The sequence below is a fragment of the Camellia sinensis genome, chromosome 2 (assembly GCF_055761805.1).
Source record: "Camellia sinensis isolate YWXY chromosome 2, ASM5576180v1, whole genome shotgun sequence".
Taxonomy (NCBI): Eukaryota; Viridiplantae; Streptophyta; class Magnoliopsida; order Ericales; family Theaceae; genus Camellia; species Camellia sinensis.
In genome coordinates this window covers 221,692,557-221,708,401 of record NC_138962.1, presented here as the reverse complement: position 1 = coordinate 221,708,401, position 15,845 = coordinate 221,692,557, and the positions used below count along the sequence as shown (strand labels likewise).

At 32.1% G+C, this 15,845-nt stretch overlaps 2 protein-coding genes across 6 annotated transcripts; one reads left to right on the top strand and one right to left on the bottom strand.

The window, feature by feature from the left end:
- The first annotated feature begins 1,635 nt into the window (after positions 1-1,635).
- LOC114266583 (protein MOR1-like) lies at positions 1,636-10,714 on the top strand. Of its 5 annotated transcripts, none has more exons than XR_014362649.1 (14): positions 1,636-1,741; positions 1,865-1,954; positions 2,514-2,546; positions 2,935-2,987; positions 3,144-3,320; positions 3,539-3,697; positions 3,918-3,978; positions 4,620-4,685; positions 4,845-4,959; positions 5,064-5,104; positions 6,925-6,993; positions 7,116-7,157; positions 8,082-9,270; positions 10,535-10,714. XR_014362649.1 is itself a non-coding variant. In XM_082917082.1 (13 exons), the coding sequence occupies exons 6-13, from the start codon at positions 3,579-3,581 to the stop codon at positions 8,142-8,144; spliced, it is 576 nt and encodes a 191-aa protein (XP_082773208.1). In that variant the 5' UTR covers positions 1,636-1,741; positions 1,865-1,954; positions 2,408-2,546; positions 2,935-2,987; positions 3,144-3,320; positions 3,539-3,578; the 3' UTR covers positions 8,145-10,714. The 5 variants fall into 5 exon arrangements, 1 of the variants encoding a protein (XP_082773208.1); XR_014362647.1 differs by having other exon boundaries at positions 2,408-2,546; XR_014362650.1 differs by having other exon boundaries at positions 2,408-2,546; positions 3,484-3,697.
- A 2,068-nt stretch (positions 10,715-12,782) lies between these two features.
- LOC114308185 (late embryogenesis abundant protein At1g64065) lies at positions 12,783-13,412 on the bottom strand. The gene has a single exon (XM_028253727.2). It carries the CDS (start codon positions 13,410-13,412, stop codon positions 12,783-12,785), a length of 630 nt encoding a protein of 209 aa, XP_028109528.2.
- Positions 13,413-15,845: the final 2,433 nt, after the last annotated feature.

Genomic DNA, 15,845 nt, shown 5'->3' with positions numbered 1-15,845 from the left:
AATAGGTGTGATTATATAGATATTTTTTAACCACACATTCTAATTAAAGTGTGATTATTTATATATTTTTTAATCACACATTCTAATTAAAGTGTGATTATATATACACTACTACTTTTTAATCACACTTTTTAAATAAGTGTGATTATATATATATTTTTTAATCACACATTTTAATTAAAGTGTGATTATATATACACTACTACTTTTTAATCACACTTTTTAAATAAGTGTGATTATATATATATTTTTTAATCATACATTTTAATTAAAGTGTGATTATATATACATTACTACTTTTTAATCACACTCCCTAAATAGGTGTGATTGTATAAAATATTTCAATTTGATTTTTATATAAAATATACAATTCCCGAATCCGCGCCTCTATTCTACCTATGAATGATAGAGATGACTCACTACTAGAAAATGAGGCTTTAGACACGGAACTTTTTCACCCATTTTTTCATCTTTCTATCTCTCTGTCTCTGTCTCTCTTCTCTCTCTCTCTCTCTCTCACACTCTCACTCATCACTCTTCTCTGTCTGTCTGTCTGTCTGTCTCTCTCTTTCTCTCTGTCTATCTCTCTCATCTCTCTCTGTCTCTCTTCTCTATCTCTCTTTTCGTTATCTCTCTCGCTCATCTCTCTCTGTCTCTCTCTCGTTTATCTCTTTTCGCTATTTTTTTCTCTCCCTCTCTCTTTGTCTATATCTTTTCACCTATTTTTTCATCTTCATCTCTCTCTTCTCTTTCCCTCTCTCACTCATCACTCTTTTCTTTCTGTCTATCTGTCTCTCTCTCTCTCTGTGTCTCTCACTCATCTATCTCTTCTCTCATCTCTTTTCTATCTCGGTCTCTTTCGTTCATCTCTCTTCTCTCTATCTCTCTCATATTTCTCTGTCTCTCTCGCTCATCTCTCTTCTCTCTCTCTCGTTCATCTCTCTTCTCTCTATCTCTCTCTCGTTCATCTCTCTTCTCTCTCTATCTTTTTTCTGTCTCTCACTCTCTATCTTTTTGTCCCTCTCTCTCTCTCTTCTCTTTCTCTCTCTCTCTCGTTCTCTCCCACTATATTCGCGTTGCTCACTCTCTCCCTTCTGTCTTCTCTATTTACTGAGCTCTCTCTCGATTTATCTATCCACTACAAGAAAATGCACTTTTAGCGACCACTTTGTCTCTTTCTTGCTCATCACTCTGTCTTTGTCTCTCTCTCTCTCTCTTTCTCTCCTCTATCTGTCTCTCACTCATTTGATTTGATTAAGTGTGATAATATTTATTTTTTATGTCACTTGTCAATTAAATGTGATTATATATATATATATATATATACATATTAATCACACCTTCTAATTAATATGTAATTAAAGATCAACTAAGAAAAATTAAAAATATCTCACTTTTATTAAAAATGTGATTAAAAAAATTAAAATGATTTTTAATCACACTTAATGTAATGAGCGAGATAATATTTTTTTTAATCACACAATTTAAATAAGTTTGATTATATATATATTCTAATTCAAAGTAATTGTAAATACATTCTCACACACACAATCAATTCCTAATCAACCCTAATTTATATCCCCAAAACATCAAATTCGACTATGTCTACCTCTTGTTGCTTCTCACCTTACCGATCGCCTCCGCCTCCGCTGCTACTAGCGTTGCCAATCGCCACCGCCGCTAGCCCTATCGGTCACCGTCGATCTTCTCCTCTTAGATCGCCTCACCGCTGGCCGATTCGGTAAGTTTGTTTTTGCTTTCTCTTTGCTCTCTCTCTCTTTGCTATTTGCTTTTCTCTCTCTCTCTCTCTATATATATATACCTACACTTTTTCTCTCTAAAACTCTCTCTTCTTGTCTTCCAGAAGCTTAGATCTGAACTCTGATCCCTCGATTACTCGCATTTCAAGCCCCAATGGCCGCGAATAGTCTACTTTGGTTCTGAACTTTAATCAGTACTCTCTCTCGCTCGCTCGCTCTATTTCTTTCGAATTTTACTGCATGTATAACATTTGAGTTGTTGGATTTGTGATTCAAAACTCCATCTTCAAATCCCTCTTTTCTCTCATTTCTTATCTGTTTATATATATAGATATATATGTATGTATGTATGGTTTGATTTGTGTTCTCATTCTCAGATTGCATCTTATAAAGAGGGGTTCGGTTTGATCTTGTTCTCTTCCTTGCAATTTCAATCCGGGTCAAGAAAAATTGGCTATGGCAAAAACCTTATTGTTCTGATTGACAGAGCTTGATTTAGATTTAATTTATTACTGTGGATTTGGGTTTTTCATTATTTGATTTAATTTGCTGGCTCTGTCATGCTATTTGTTTATTTTTTTTTATGGTTCCAATGTTTCAATGTTTCATATATGCTAGTATTTAATTAATTACTCTTATGGTTACAGTTGCCTGTGAATTGGAATTGGTTGAAACCATCATTGTGGGATGGGATTCTTCATGCTAATGTTTGAACTATATGTATGAGTATGATTACTTATGGTTGCATTGTAGGAACCATGCAAATGGCAGTTGGAGTTACATTTGGTATGTGTCTGAACTTTTTTTTTTGTCAATATCGTGTTTGTTCCATAACATTGCCCTCATTAGTTTGTTACAGTGAATTACTTATAATTACTTTTGAGTAATTTGTTAATGTGTACTGTTGCTCTTGATTATGTCTAATAATGTTTTTATTATATCCAAACAACTTTCTATTGCTTATTTGTGTTGTGTGTTTGTGTATATATGTATAGAGAGGATCTAGCTACTTTTTCTAAGTAATCTTATTCTAGCCATCAATTTTTGAGGATAAAATTAGTTTTCATTTTGCTATTTCTGATGAGAATGTGAACATGTGGAATTCTAGATGGCTTTTTTAGCATGTACAAATTTTAAGTAAGTGTAGCATTTTAATATGGGCTTATTGTTTCAGAAGAGGGCATTGCAAGCGGAAGAGGAAATGATGCGAGGAAGGACTAAACTGAGGTTTGTGTCTATAGATGGTGTGAAATTTATTGTACAAGTTATATTTCATGGACAAATTTTTCTGTCCAAATTTCTGCCCACTTCTAGACAAGCGGGGAAAGCGATGAATTTACATTAGCTTATTTAATTTTGCATGTTAACTTGTTACTGTGATAGGTTTGGGACAGACGTTGCTTTAAAGCAGAGGGAAAGCCAACAGGGGGTCCTGGTGGGACACGTAGAAGGGATTACATTTCTTGACAGCCGTGGAGATGGTCGTTATTTCATTTCAAACGGTAAAGATCAGACCATCAAACTTTGGGATATCCGGAAAATGTCTGCCAATGCTACTGGGTATACTCACTTCCAGGCCTATTTGTAATTGTTTATTTTAAATGATAATAATCGTGAAAAGTATGAGTTATTAATCAAACTTTCTGAGTCAACTAATTAGTTATGTCTCATTGTGCCAAAATTTTGTTTGACTTTAGTCCAAAATGTTGTACATGCTGAACAGCTTTGAAAGAGCTAATAGGAACCCCTGTAATACATTTTTCCTTCCTCGATTTCAGCAAACCTAGATTTGGGCATTATGAATGGGATTACTGATGGATGGACTACCCATCTCAGGCAAGAGGTTTAAAGCACCCAAATGATCAATCATTGGCCACATATAAAGGTCATTCAGTGTTGCGCACTCTCATTCGCTGTTACTTTTCGCCCACATATAGGTAACACTATGTAAATCTCTTTCCCTGTACGTTGGGGCTGTTATTTTGAAGTTATGGATTTGTTTTCTTGGTTAGCTCAGTTCAACAAGCTTGCAGGTTGCATCCTATCTTGGTTTTACCTGAAGAAACTCTATTTGCCTATTTGTTAAGAGTATATATAAACACCATTTTACAACTTTAGCCAATGTGTTCTCAAATTTCTTGATTGATTTTTTCGCAGCACTGGTCAGAAGTACATCTACACTGGATCTCATGATTCTTGCATATACATCTATGATGTGGTACGTAATGAAATATATCGACTATTTTTCTCTTTTCTGAATGCTTTACCTCAGTACAAACCAAAGTTCTTTATCAGAACGGACGTGCAGGAGGTTGTAATTCTCTGATTCTGTTCTGTGCTTGTGGTTTGCATGTAGGGAGATTCAAAATCATTCTTACATGGGATATCTTAGGGAAATTTACTGTGAACACACCTAATTATATTGAAGATATGACAAAGATTTCTTTTGGTGTTTTGAAGGAAAGAACATAAATATCATAATTGGATAGATATGATATATACGATAGAGGAAATGTTATGCGTGCATGCGCTGTTTTCAACTGCCATATTAGACATAATGTAGTAAGTGGCTTGTGCAAAACCGTGCTTACTTAAAGCATTAATAATAGAACAAACACACACAGAATCAAGAACACAATATATACTTGGTTCAGCAGGGTGTCCCTATTTCCACAGCAGATGTGCTGTTTCGTTTTGTGCTGGGCTCAGGCAGTTTAGAGGAGTCCCAGGTGTGTGTGTGTGTGTACATTTTTCATCTGGAATTCGTATACTTATTATTATTATTATTGTGTGTGTGTGTGTGTGTACATATATAATGCTGATATTGTTTAAATTTTATGTTAAATCAAATTCTTTTAGTGCCTCAATGATGGGACTCCAGAAGTGAGGGATGCAGCCTTTTCTGCTTTGGCAGTAGTGGCTAAGGTATTCCTTTCAATCATATTGCTACTCAACTATATCATGTCTTCCTAGTAAAACTTGATTCTTATTTTTTTCCCCAAACTTGTGAAGGAAATAGACCAAGATTTGCTAGTTACTTCTGTTGCACTAATTATTGTTTCTTCATTTTTCTTTCTATTCTAGGTGGTTGGCATGAGGCCTTCAGAAAAATCGTTGGAGAAGCTGGATGACGTTAGAAGAAAGAAGCTTTCAGAAATGATTGGGGGTTCTGGAGCTGGTTCAGTTGGTTCAATCTCAGGTTTGAATTATTTTATTGTTTTAAATTTGTTACAATTTTTCTCCTAAAAAAATGATACATTCTTTGAGGTTTTCTCTATGCTGATAATAATCATGATATGCCAGTTACAGTTCAAACTTCTAGTGGAAGCATTTCTTCTGCAGCGGTGAGTTTATTCTTGCCTTTCAAATTAATGGCCATGCTTTGTATACTTTTTACCTATGAACTAATAGAAATTTTAGGGCTTCATGAAGTAATCTTGACACTAGAATTTTGGTGGATGGAACTTCTAATGAAAATTCCATTTTTGGCTTACTCAAAAGGGTTCTGCTTTTTCAATTACTTACCTCCTTCATCTCTTCTCCAAAAGATAAGGATCCATGGAATTTTCATTAGAGAAAAGAAGATACAATGGATGGATGAGATTAAAAAAAAAAAAGAAGTGAAAAAGGGGTGCTTCAAGACAATAAGAAGCTTGTTACCCAACCCATGGAATAAAATAGTGATGTATATTACCCATAGTAAAGACCAAGTTTTAGAATGCAAGAGCGTGTGTGTGCTCAAATGCCAAATGATTTGAGATCAATATACCAAGTATTAAAGCAAGATAATGGGATAATTATGAGAGAGTAGGCACAAGTTTATCAAATTCAAGGGACTAATTTTGTGTTAGGGATGTCAAGCATATGTCACAATGAAACACAACCACCCAAAGCATCCAAAGATGTCATCAAAACCGAAGCATAGGACTAACAAATCTATATGACCAAATGCAAAACAAAGCCCACACTCTTTTCAGATCCAATTGAAATTTTATGGAGGTTAAAAATGACCTATCATAGGAAGTGACTAAGATGTTCCCTTTTTTAGCCAACATTTTTTGTCTTATTTGTTGATCTAAGGACCCATCTAATGTGTGCATTTAAGGATGAGAATGGATCCAAATGCTCCAAGGGCCTAAAACTCGAGTTCTCATGTATATGCTTGACATGATAATAACAATTGCGATCTGGATTGTAGGCTTGTAGAATCTTATGACCCTAAATGGTCAAAAAGATCCAAATTGTTGTAAAATTGGTATATTATAGCTGGATTGTAAGTAGGATCTTGTAGGATTGCAGTTAGGATCTTTGGGTTGGTGATTTTTCACCTCATCTTTATTATGCATCATCCTTGTTGGTATTTTTACCTTTTTTCATTGTTATAAAAGTATAATCTTATGATTCTTGATCCGATACGATTCAATCTGCTAGACTCTCTCACCATTCTCATATCCTGATTTATTAACCATGATGCCAAAGTTGCCTTGAACTGAACTATTATCCATGGTCAAGGTAGATTCCTTCAGTTTTCATAGTAAAATTTCTCTCTTTTTTGGGAAAAGAAATATAATGTGCTATTAGTGCTATATATGAGAGAAGACAAAATCAAAGCTTAATGCTAATTTTATTCGTGATTTCTAATTTATGTTGTGGAAAACTGTATTATTTGCTGTCACAGGAGTTCTGAAGTATGCTATCATGAAAAACACTTTCTTCAATGAAAAGTAGCACAATGCCCCAAACTTTAGTAGAATTCCTGGGCATTACTATTTTACCTTGTCATTCCTGTTATGGTACACTTCTATGAATCCTATTGTTTTATCATTTTGTTCAAATGTTATTTTCTTTTCTTGCTTGTGATACTCACTATTAGTGTTGCTCAAGCATTGTTGATTGTTACTATACCAGCTTGTTATGGTATACATCTATGAATCCCCTTGTTTTATCATTTTGTTCAAATGTTACATTCTCTTTTTACTTGTGATGCTCCATTTCTTCTATCAGTGTTGCTCTGATATTGTTGAACATTTGCTTGAATTGGCTTTGGCTATCTCTCTATGCATATATATATATATATATGTGTGTGTGTGTGTATGCATGTATACATACATATACATGTCACTGAATTGCTAATAAGAGATATCTATTGTATCATATTTCTTAGGGGCATTTTGATGATGTTCAGAAAGCTCCTAGTCTACCATCTAAAGCACCAAAAGAATTCAAGGAATTGGTAATCAATGCTTTCCAATATATTTTTGTTTTTTCATTTCTCTTATGTATATTATTATATATATTTTAAATATGAAAGTAAAAAGTAGCATGAATGAGCTTCATTTTGCTTGTATTTTGCAGGATGATAATAAGAGCAAGAAGGGACTTGCTAAAGTTCACGAGGTTCATATATCCTAAACTTCATTAGTTGTTTGATACACAAATTCGTTGGCTGCTCATTTATGATGTAGACTAAGTTCTCCATTAGATACTTAGCATTATGTGATGCCTATCAGTCCATTAATTGTGAAATGATGTGCATTGATTCTTCTTTAATTAGTTTTAACTATCATACATTGATTGGTTTTTAATCATTGCAAGAAGAATATGTTCAGAAAATTGGCCTAGTTCCTGCAGCATTGTCTTTCTCAGATGAACAGAAGAAAGAGGTGCACTTTGTTTGCTTCACTAGATGTTTACTGCCTTCTATTTCTATCACATTTAGTTAGTGATTATATCTCTGGAGTGATTGAATTGAGACAACTTATCTCTGTTAGCTGAAGATCAGTATCACTACTACAAAAGAAATAAATAGAATAGGCTACGTGCTCATCATGATAGTGATTGGCCTTCTTTTGTTCATACCCTTTCTTTTGGCCTTATTTTGTTCACACGCTGTCTTCTTTTTTATGCCAATTCCACTGCCCATTAGATCATATATAATATAGCCATCATTGGTATAATGAAATATTAAATCTTAGAATGTCAAGCTTGAGTACTGTGTAATGGTTATTTTAGGTAATGAATACATCCAATGAAACTTGTTTCATATATCAAATAATTTTTACATATAAGAGATGGAAGGAACCCAGACGGTGTTTGCCTTTTTGTTGGTTCTTGTTGTCGTGGGTTCAAGGATAACTCTACGAGTGATGTCATATTCAGTCTCATTAGTTAGGTCTCTATAATTAACACACACACACACAAAACTGATATATAAAACAACCTTGTGATTTTTTTTTTTTTAAATATTGAATTAAATAAAGCACAAGTTTATAATATGCATGTCTGGTTGTTGACCCTGTAGTTTCTTTTGTTTTTTTGTAGATGCAGGTAATTTTATATGCAGAATTATATGTAAGTACAACTGGTTCTTCTGTGTTTTTGTAGTTTCTTTTATTCATATCATTGGATCCATACTACTACTAGAGCAACTTGACATTGATCAGCTAAAGTTGCATGACATAAAGGAAAAAAATTCTGAATGTGGGTCGATAGGGAACCATCCATGTCTTGATAGGTCTTACAATTTGGAAGGTAATGGCTATTGGTAATTGTGTCTCTAACCAGTGACTCATCTGTCTAATAGTAAGGTGATTAAAGGTCTAGGTTTCTGTGGTTTGTTGTCGCGGGGCCTATATTTTCCACTATAGTTCTCATTTGTTTGAGATATCTATGTAATGAGAAATGCCTCATGAAACAAGAATTCCACCATATCAGCCAACCATTGGCCCCATAGGGGTAAAAAATTGCCGGAAATTGGCCTTCTAATAGGGGGGTAGGGCACTGTTGAGGTAAAATTCCTACTCTTGTCAATGTGACAAGAATCTGTCTGTTAATTTTGGTATGAATTTAATAATAGGTGGAATAATCTGTATGAATCTGTCTGTTATTAAATGTTTAAGAAAGTTCTCGCCAATAATGATGAAAATAATAGAGAAAAGTGGTATCTAGAACAGAATTGATAAATGCTGACTGACTAAAACGATTGAGTAGCACTCTATAACTTGAAGAAAAACCTGCAACATGATTAACTATAGTTAGAAAACTATTTTGTTGAGTGCTTTCATATTTAAAACATTTAGGGAAACTTGACCACTGACTTTTAGAAGACTTGATCACTGATGGCTCCCAAAAAAAATAAGTTCATTATATATTTGGAAAGACAATGAACAAGCCAAATCTTAGTGGATTTGTTGCCCTCCATGCCATATTGGTCATGAAAAAGTAACGCAATATTCAAATAAGTATTACCAGCCCAGATTAGAGGCTTATATCAAACTCCAGCTACCTTCCTCAATTTTCAATCTTCCTCTGCTTGAATTTGCTATATTTTTTTATTTCTCTATTTTTTTGTTTTGAATTTCCTATAGTTTGAATTTTGAAAAAATATTACACGGAAATGCTGATTTTGTACTCATCTTCATTCTTCCACACAAGGTTTTGTGACCAGAGATTAGTCATTTAGCAATTCAAGCCTACAGTAAAGAAACTAGTCTCAGAGTTGGGCAACTTGGTAAGTAAATAAATTTTCTTTTATGATTGTGCTTCAGCTGAACACTCACTGCCCAGTTAATTTCATGAATTTGTGTCTGTTAGTCTGTGTCTGTTTACATTCAAACTGAATCTGTTTACATTCAATCTGTTTAATTGGATCTGTGACTGTATTTTATATTTTATTAATATTTTATTAATCTGAATCTGTTTAAAGGAATTCAATATTTTATTAAAAAGGTCCAAAATAAAGATTGACAAAATAGGAGAAAAAAAGGTTTAGAAATGGACTATAATTGCTATAATTGCTTTAATTTTGCTCTGTTATGTTATTTGTTTATTTTTCACTTTTGTTCCACAAGTTTGGTCATAAAAGAGAGATCTTCATTTTACAATTTCAACTAGTGTTTTTGGTGTCTTGTATCAAATAAAATGAACTTGAGATTTCAATGACATTGTTTGGTATTGTTTGGTTTTGCTACTTTGGAATCTGATTTTCATAATTTTGCTTATGTTTGGTGTAATATGGAATGAAATGGACTATAATTGCTATAATTGCTTTAATTTTGCTTATGTTTGGTGTTTCATAATTTTGTGTTTTAGGCATATATAAGGAAACTTTGTTCATAAGGTTTGATAGAACTAAAGTTTGTCATAGTTTTATGTATATCATTTCACACCTAGATTCAATTAGCAAAGATTCTGAAGAAGCAAAAAAATAGCAAGGAGAGTTTAATGTGTATTTTGCTGGGAAATAATTTGAGAGAAGTGAGTGGATCTATAAGTGACACCGAAAAAACTTGAATGGTGTAGACTGTATTGTTTTAGACTAGCACAATACATTGATCTATAAGTGAGCGGATGTATACATATTACCCCTACTCTCTTTGTTGTGTCGTGCTTAGTATCTAATCTTTTATTAAATGTCTTGTTTCTCAAATAATATTGTCATTTTCTACAAGTGCATATCTTGAGTTTTAGATCACTTTTTTGTTTTATTATTAAATTATTCTAGCTTAAGAAAGTTTGAAATCATTCATGCCTTGATGATTTATTTTGGCTTCTACAAGGGTATCAATATCTTTTGTAGCTTTATACTATTTGTGTGGAGAATCAAAATAATTATGTCATTTTTGGTGGCTGTGGGGAAAGGATTGGGGCAGTTTAACAACTGGATAAATTACATTATTTTTGGTGTGATCTAAATGTAAGTTTATAAATTAATTAGTAAGTTTATTCATATGCTTCTGGCGGTTTTTAAATTAATTTGTTTTTTTATTTTTCAGGTCAGAAATTTCTTGGAGAGATGCAAAATATGATCAAAGAATTCAAGAACTTACTTTTTTCAAGTTTTTTATTTTTTATTTTTTAATGTATGTAATCACAGTTAATTTTTTTTTTATTAATTTCTTTGTATATACTTTTAAACATTTAACTTTAATTTATGAAATATATGATATTATTTCATTCAATATATGGTTGTGATTCAAAATATAGTATATAATGTGTATTACATTATTCAAATGCGCGTGCAAAAATAATATTGATTATTCTTTAAATATGTCAATTTTTTTTTTATCACAGGTTTTATTAGTTATTAATCACACTTAAAAGGTGTGATCTAAATGTTTTTAATCACACTTAAAAGGTGTGATTTAAAGTTTTTAATCACACTTAAAAGGTGTGATCTAAATATTTTTTATCACACTTAAAAGGTGTGATCTAAATGTTTTTAATCACACTTAAAAGGTGTGATCTAAATATTTTTAATCACACTTAAAAGGCGTGATCTAAAGTTTTTAATCACACTTAAAATGTGTGATCTAAATATTTTTAATCACACTTAAAAGATGTGATCTAAATATTTTTAATCACACTTAAAAGATGTGATGAAAGCATTTTTTAATGACACTTAAAAAGTGTGATTAAAAATGACCATTTTTAATCACACTCTGTTTTTAATCACACTTAAAAGGTGTGATCTAAATATTTTTAATCACACTTAAAAGATGTGATGAAAGCATTTTTTAATGACACTTAAAAAGTGTGATTAAAAATGACCATTTTTAATCACACTCCTAAAGATCACACTTTAATAAAACTTAAAAGGTGTGATTAAAAAACATACATCACACCAAAAAAGTGTGATCTTTATCTATATTTGTAGTAGTGAGTCTCTAGAAGCCACCTACCTAGAGTTAGAACTGAGCAGCGGATGCTCCGATCCGCACTATTTTGGGTGGATGTGTGACATGAGGCGGATGGATATGGGTCGAGATTTTTCAATTTCGTAGATTCGTAAATTAAAAATTATGTAACAAAAACAGAAAATAAAATTCGAAATCGTAACAAATATTAGTTTAAATTGTTATTACTATTTCCATATCTTTGCATTTTTATTATAAATAAATGTATATATATAGATAATATAATGCACACCAAATAATCATTCTTCTTTAACCTATACCATTGAATTACAATAAAATTGTTCTTTAACCTCTACCAAATGATCATTAAATTATATTTTTCTTCCATCGAACAAAAAAGAAAAATGCTGTGGTGTAACTTTATTACAAAATTTTGTAATATCAATCACAAAATACGTAATCTCACCATAAATTGAAGCAATAAAATGTCTATAATTTTGTGTTTGATGTTGCAAAAGTTTGTGATTTGATTATGATATTTTTTATTACGCTAATTCGTGGCGAGGTTACGTATTTGATAATTGATATTACGAAATTTTATAATAAAATTATACATTTTGTGGTAGGGGTGCACACCATAGGAGAACCCAACAAAAAAACACCTTAAAATCAGCTAATCAAATTTTAATTAAAAAAAATGGGCGACTCGGCTGTGCACGTAGTATATATGAATTTTGAAATTTAGGATTTGATAAAGTTGTCAAATTTTTATTTTTTATTTATAAGAATTAGAAAATATTTTCTTAAAATTTTACGGAAAATAAAAAATGTATATGTTCATTGAATTGTGAGAAGAGAAAGAGACTAGAGTAGCTAGAGGACGACTGGACTAAATTTGTTTGGCACACGTGTAGATCTCACACAGTCATTTATGGGCCTCACACACCCATTCTTCATAGAATTTTTTATACTAGTTTTTTCAATTTTTTTTAGCATTGCTCTTCTTTTCTATAGATGTACGTAAAGATGTATGAATGAGTATTATTTTAACATAGTTGTGTAATTTACTTTTCACAACTCAACCCCATACAGACATTATAAAGAACAAACAACATCAACTTTATTTCTGATAAATAAAAAAAAAAAACATCAACTTTATTATTACAACTCAACACAAAACAACACACAATGTAACAAATCAAACTCAACCTGTTACACTTCTCAACCTCTATTTATTTTATCTAAAATAATAATAATAAAATTATATTTTTCATTGTTCGTCTCACAAAGTAATGAGACCCACATGTATGTAAGTCTCAGCGTCTTATAAGACAAACAACGAAAAATGCCAGATTAGAGATTTTGCAAAATCCAAATAGAGAAATACTTAATGATCACAATCCATGTTCTGAATCCCTCCACTAGTCAAATTAAGTTCCATGATACAATTCATCTCAGCACTCTTTCTCTTCTTCACAAATTGAAGCTCTATCCCCCAAAACTTCATCAAATAGACCTTCCCTTTCAACCTAGCTTCACTGTTGAGCATCAAAACCCCCGAACCGATATCACTACTCAGTCTCGAAGCATCCAACAAGCCACTCGAGCTTACTTTCATTGTAACAGTCATTCTATATGTGTCCCTAGCTTTCACATGTCCCTTCCAAATCACACCATCCCCAACGGTCACACCTCCATGGCTAATACTCATGGTGGTTCTATCATACTTGTAGTCCCCAAAATTCTTGTTCTTCATTTCAATTTGTGCAATGAGTGTCATGTTATAAGTTGAATTGCCAACGTAGAGTCCTTCAACGTTGACCGACCTAATTTCAACTCGTGGCGTTTTAACACGCATTGCGACTAGTGCAAACACCAAGATTGTGACGATTAGTGCAAATAGAGCAAAGATCACGATGAACGCAAAGCGCATGAGTCTCTTCTTCCTTTGAAGCTCGTCAGATTGTGCCATGGAAGGCTCAACAGGAGTGAAAGGAGTTGCACCTTTCTCGGTCATTGTTTGTTTGAGAGGATGAGATGTTGAGATTATGGTTTGTAGTATGAAGATGGTGTTTAAGGTAGGAAAAAATAGAGATGGGCTTCTGAGATAGATTTTAGGGTTTGTCATGTGGTGTGTATATATAGTGTTTTCTAATAGATAATAGAGAGTGTATGTATTGAATGGTGTATATGAATGGATTTTGAATTATCAAACACGGAAGACATGATCGGTTGTAATAATTTGACAATAATAATGTATTAATTTTTTAATTTTAAAATAAGGAAAAAAAATTATTATGAACATGCACCGGACATATAATATGCAATTTATTGCATTTGTGTTTAATAATAAAAAAGTGTTAGTTTACTAGGTAAAAGGTTGTAGGAATACGGGGAGAAAAAAGATATGAAAATATCATATATGAATGGATTTTGTATTATCAAACACGGAAGACATGATCGATTGTAATAATTTGACAATAATAATGTATTAATTTTTGAATTTAAAAAAGAAAAAAAAATTACTATGAACATGCATCCGACATATAACATGGAATTTATTGCATTTGTGTTTAATATTAAAAAATATGGTAAAATCCTTTTATGCACTATCCAAAAAATTGTAATTCAAGAGGTTACGAGGGACACTAGTGCTAGTAAGGTGAGATTTTATGATAAGCCTACTGTAATGATAATCTAATTTTACTAACGTATTAATATGTATTGTGTAATGGAGCCAAAAAAAATAAAAATCTACATCCAATTATAAACCATCATATAGGTATAGTAAATGCTTGTCATCACTTTTACTCTAGTTTTTATTACAACTAAAACACGTGATCTAACTATGTATGTTTAAAATTATGGCAAAATAATATCAAATGTTTCAAAATTAAACACTTAAAAACATCATAATTTTGTTTTAATTTTAAATTTAAATCATTGAATTATCACAATAAGATATTTTAAATCTGTATTACAAATTACCATTAGGATGAAAGTAAGGAGAATTATATTCACGATAAATCTTCTTATCGTGTAAATGGGCTAATAATTAAATTGTGTTGAATGATAGTTATATTTAATTATTGGGTTTATCAATCTTATATGATAATTTATAATTAAATAATAATATAATATTATATTGAGTTTTTATTGGTCAATATGAAGACCTTTTACAGCCTTCATGTTTGACGTACGGAAATGGAAGCTTCTCATTGGTCCAATTACATACCCTTGCATTGAAGTCTCTTTTGAACCAATGCATTTCTCAACAAGTTTTAATTGATTCAAAATAATGAAAATTTATAATTTTAAATGATAATATATTTTTTTTGAACTCATAGTTTGAGACCAATTAAATGATAATAACATGTTTCTTACTCTAACCTATTCTTTATTGATATAGTTTTATATGTATTAAATGTTGTTCTCATTAATGAAGTTCTTTTTTTTTTCGCCGATAAAAAAAAAGTTACATTTTTTTGACATTCATTTTTTAATTAAACTCAGTTAACTTGAACTTTTTAAAAAATTTGTGTTTTTGTTCACACTCCTAAAATTTTAAAAAAACCTTGTAATTACAAGCAAAACTGGTTTAGGGATGTTGTTTTTAATTAATAGTCTCTAGAAGCCACCTACCTAGAGTTAGAATTGAGCAGCGGATGCTCCGACGCGGCAGACCCAAACCGCACTATTTTGGGTGGATGTGTGACACGAGGCGGACGGATATAGGTAAAGAATTTTCAATTTCACGGATTCGAGTCGAGTTGCGGGTAATCCATCACTTCCGTTCGCGTAGTCGACCCGCCCGCCCCACCTATTTTCCTCATTTTTACCTTTGTCTCGCCTTCATTTTTTCATTTCATATTTTTGTAGCCCTAAGTTCTTCTTTCAACGACTCTCTCTTTCTCTCTCTCAACTCTCTCTCTCTCACTTGAACGGCAGTGAGTGACGATCAGCGATCAGCGACAATGGCGGCGAACGACGATCAGCAATCGGCGATAGTAGCAGGGAGCAGCGATCAAAGCCTCGATTCAAAGGTATTTTTCTCTTCTTTTCTCTTCTTCTCTTTTCCTCATCTTCTTCTCTAATCAACTTGTGTTCTGTGTTTTGTTTTCTAGACCTAATCACAAATTCCTTTTCTGTCTCTTTCTAAATTTTTCAGTTTGAGAGAGTGAGAGGGAATTCGTTTTATCAATAAGTCCTCCTTCGATTCTCTCTTTCTTCGTTCTTCTTTTGTATTGGTTGTATTTGTTACTGTTTGATTTCTTGCTCTTTTAATTTTTCTACTATCTGGGGTGTATGATTAAGAGAGACTTGTTTGTTTTTTTGTTGTATATGATTTCTGGGTTGTTATCTGCATGTGTATTCTTTTTTATTTTTTTGATGCCCACTACTTATTTGATGAAATGTTTCAAACTAATAATAATGAACAGAATGCAGGAAT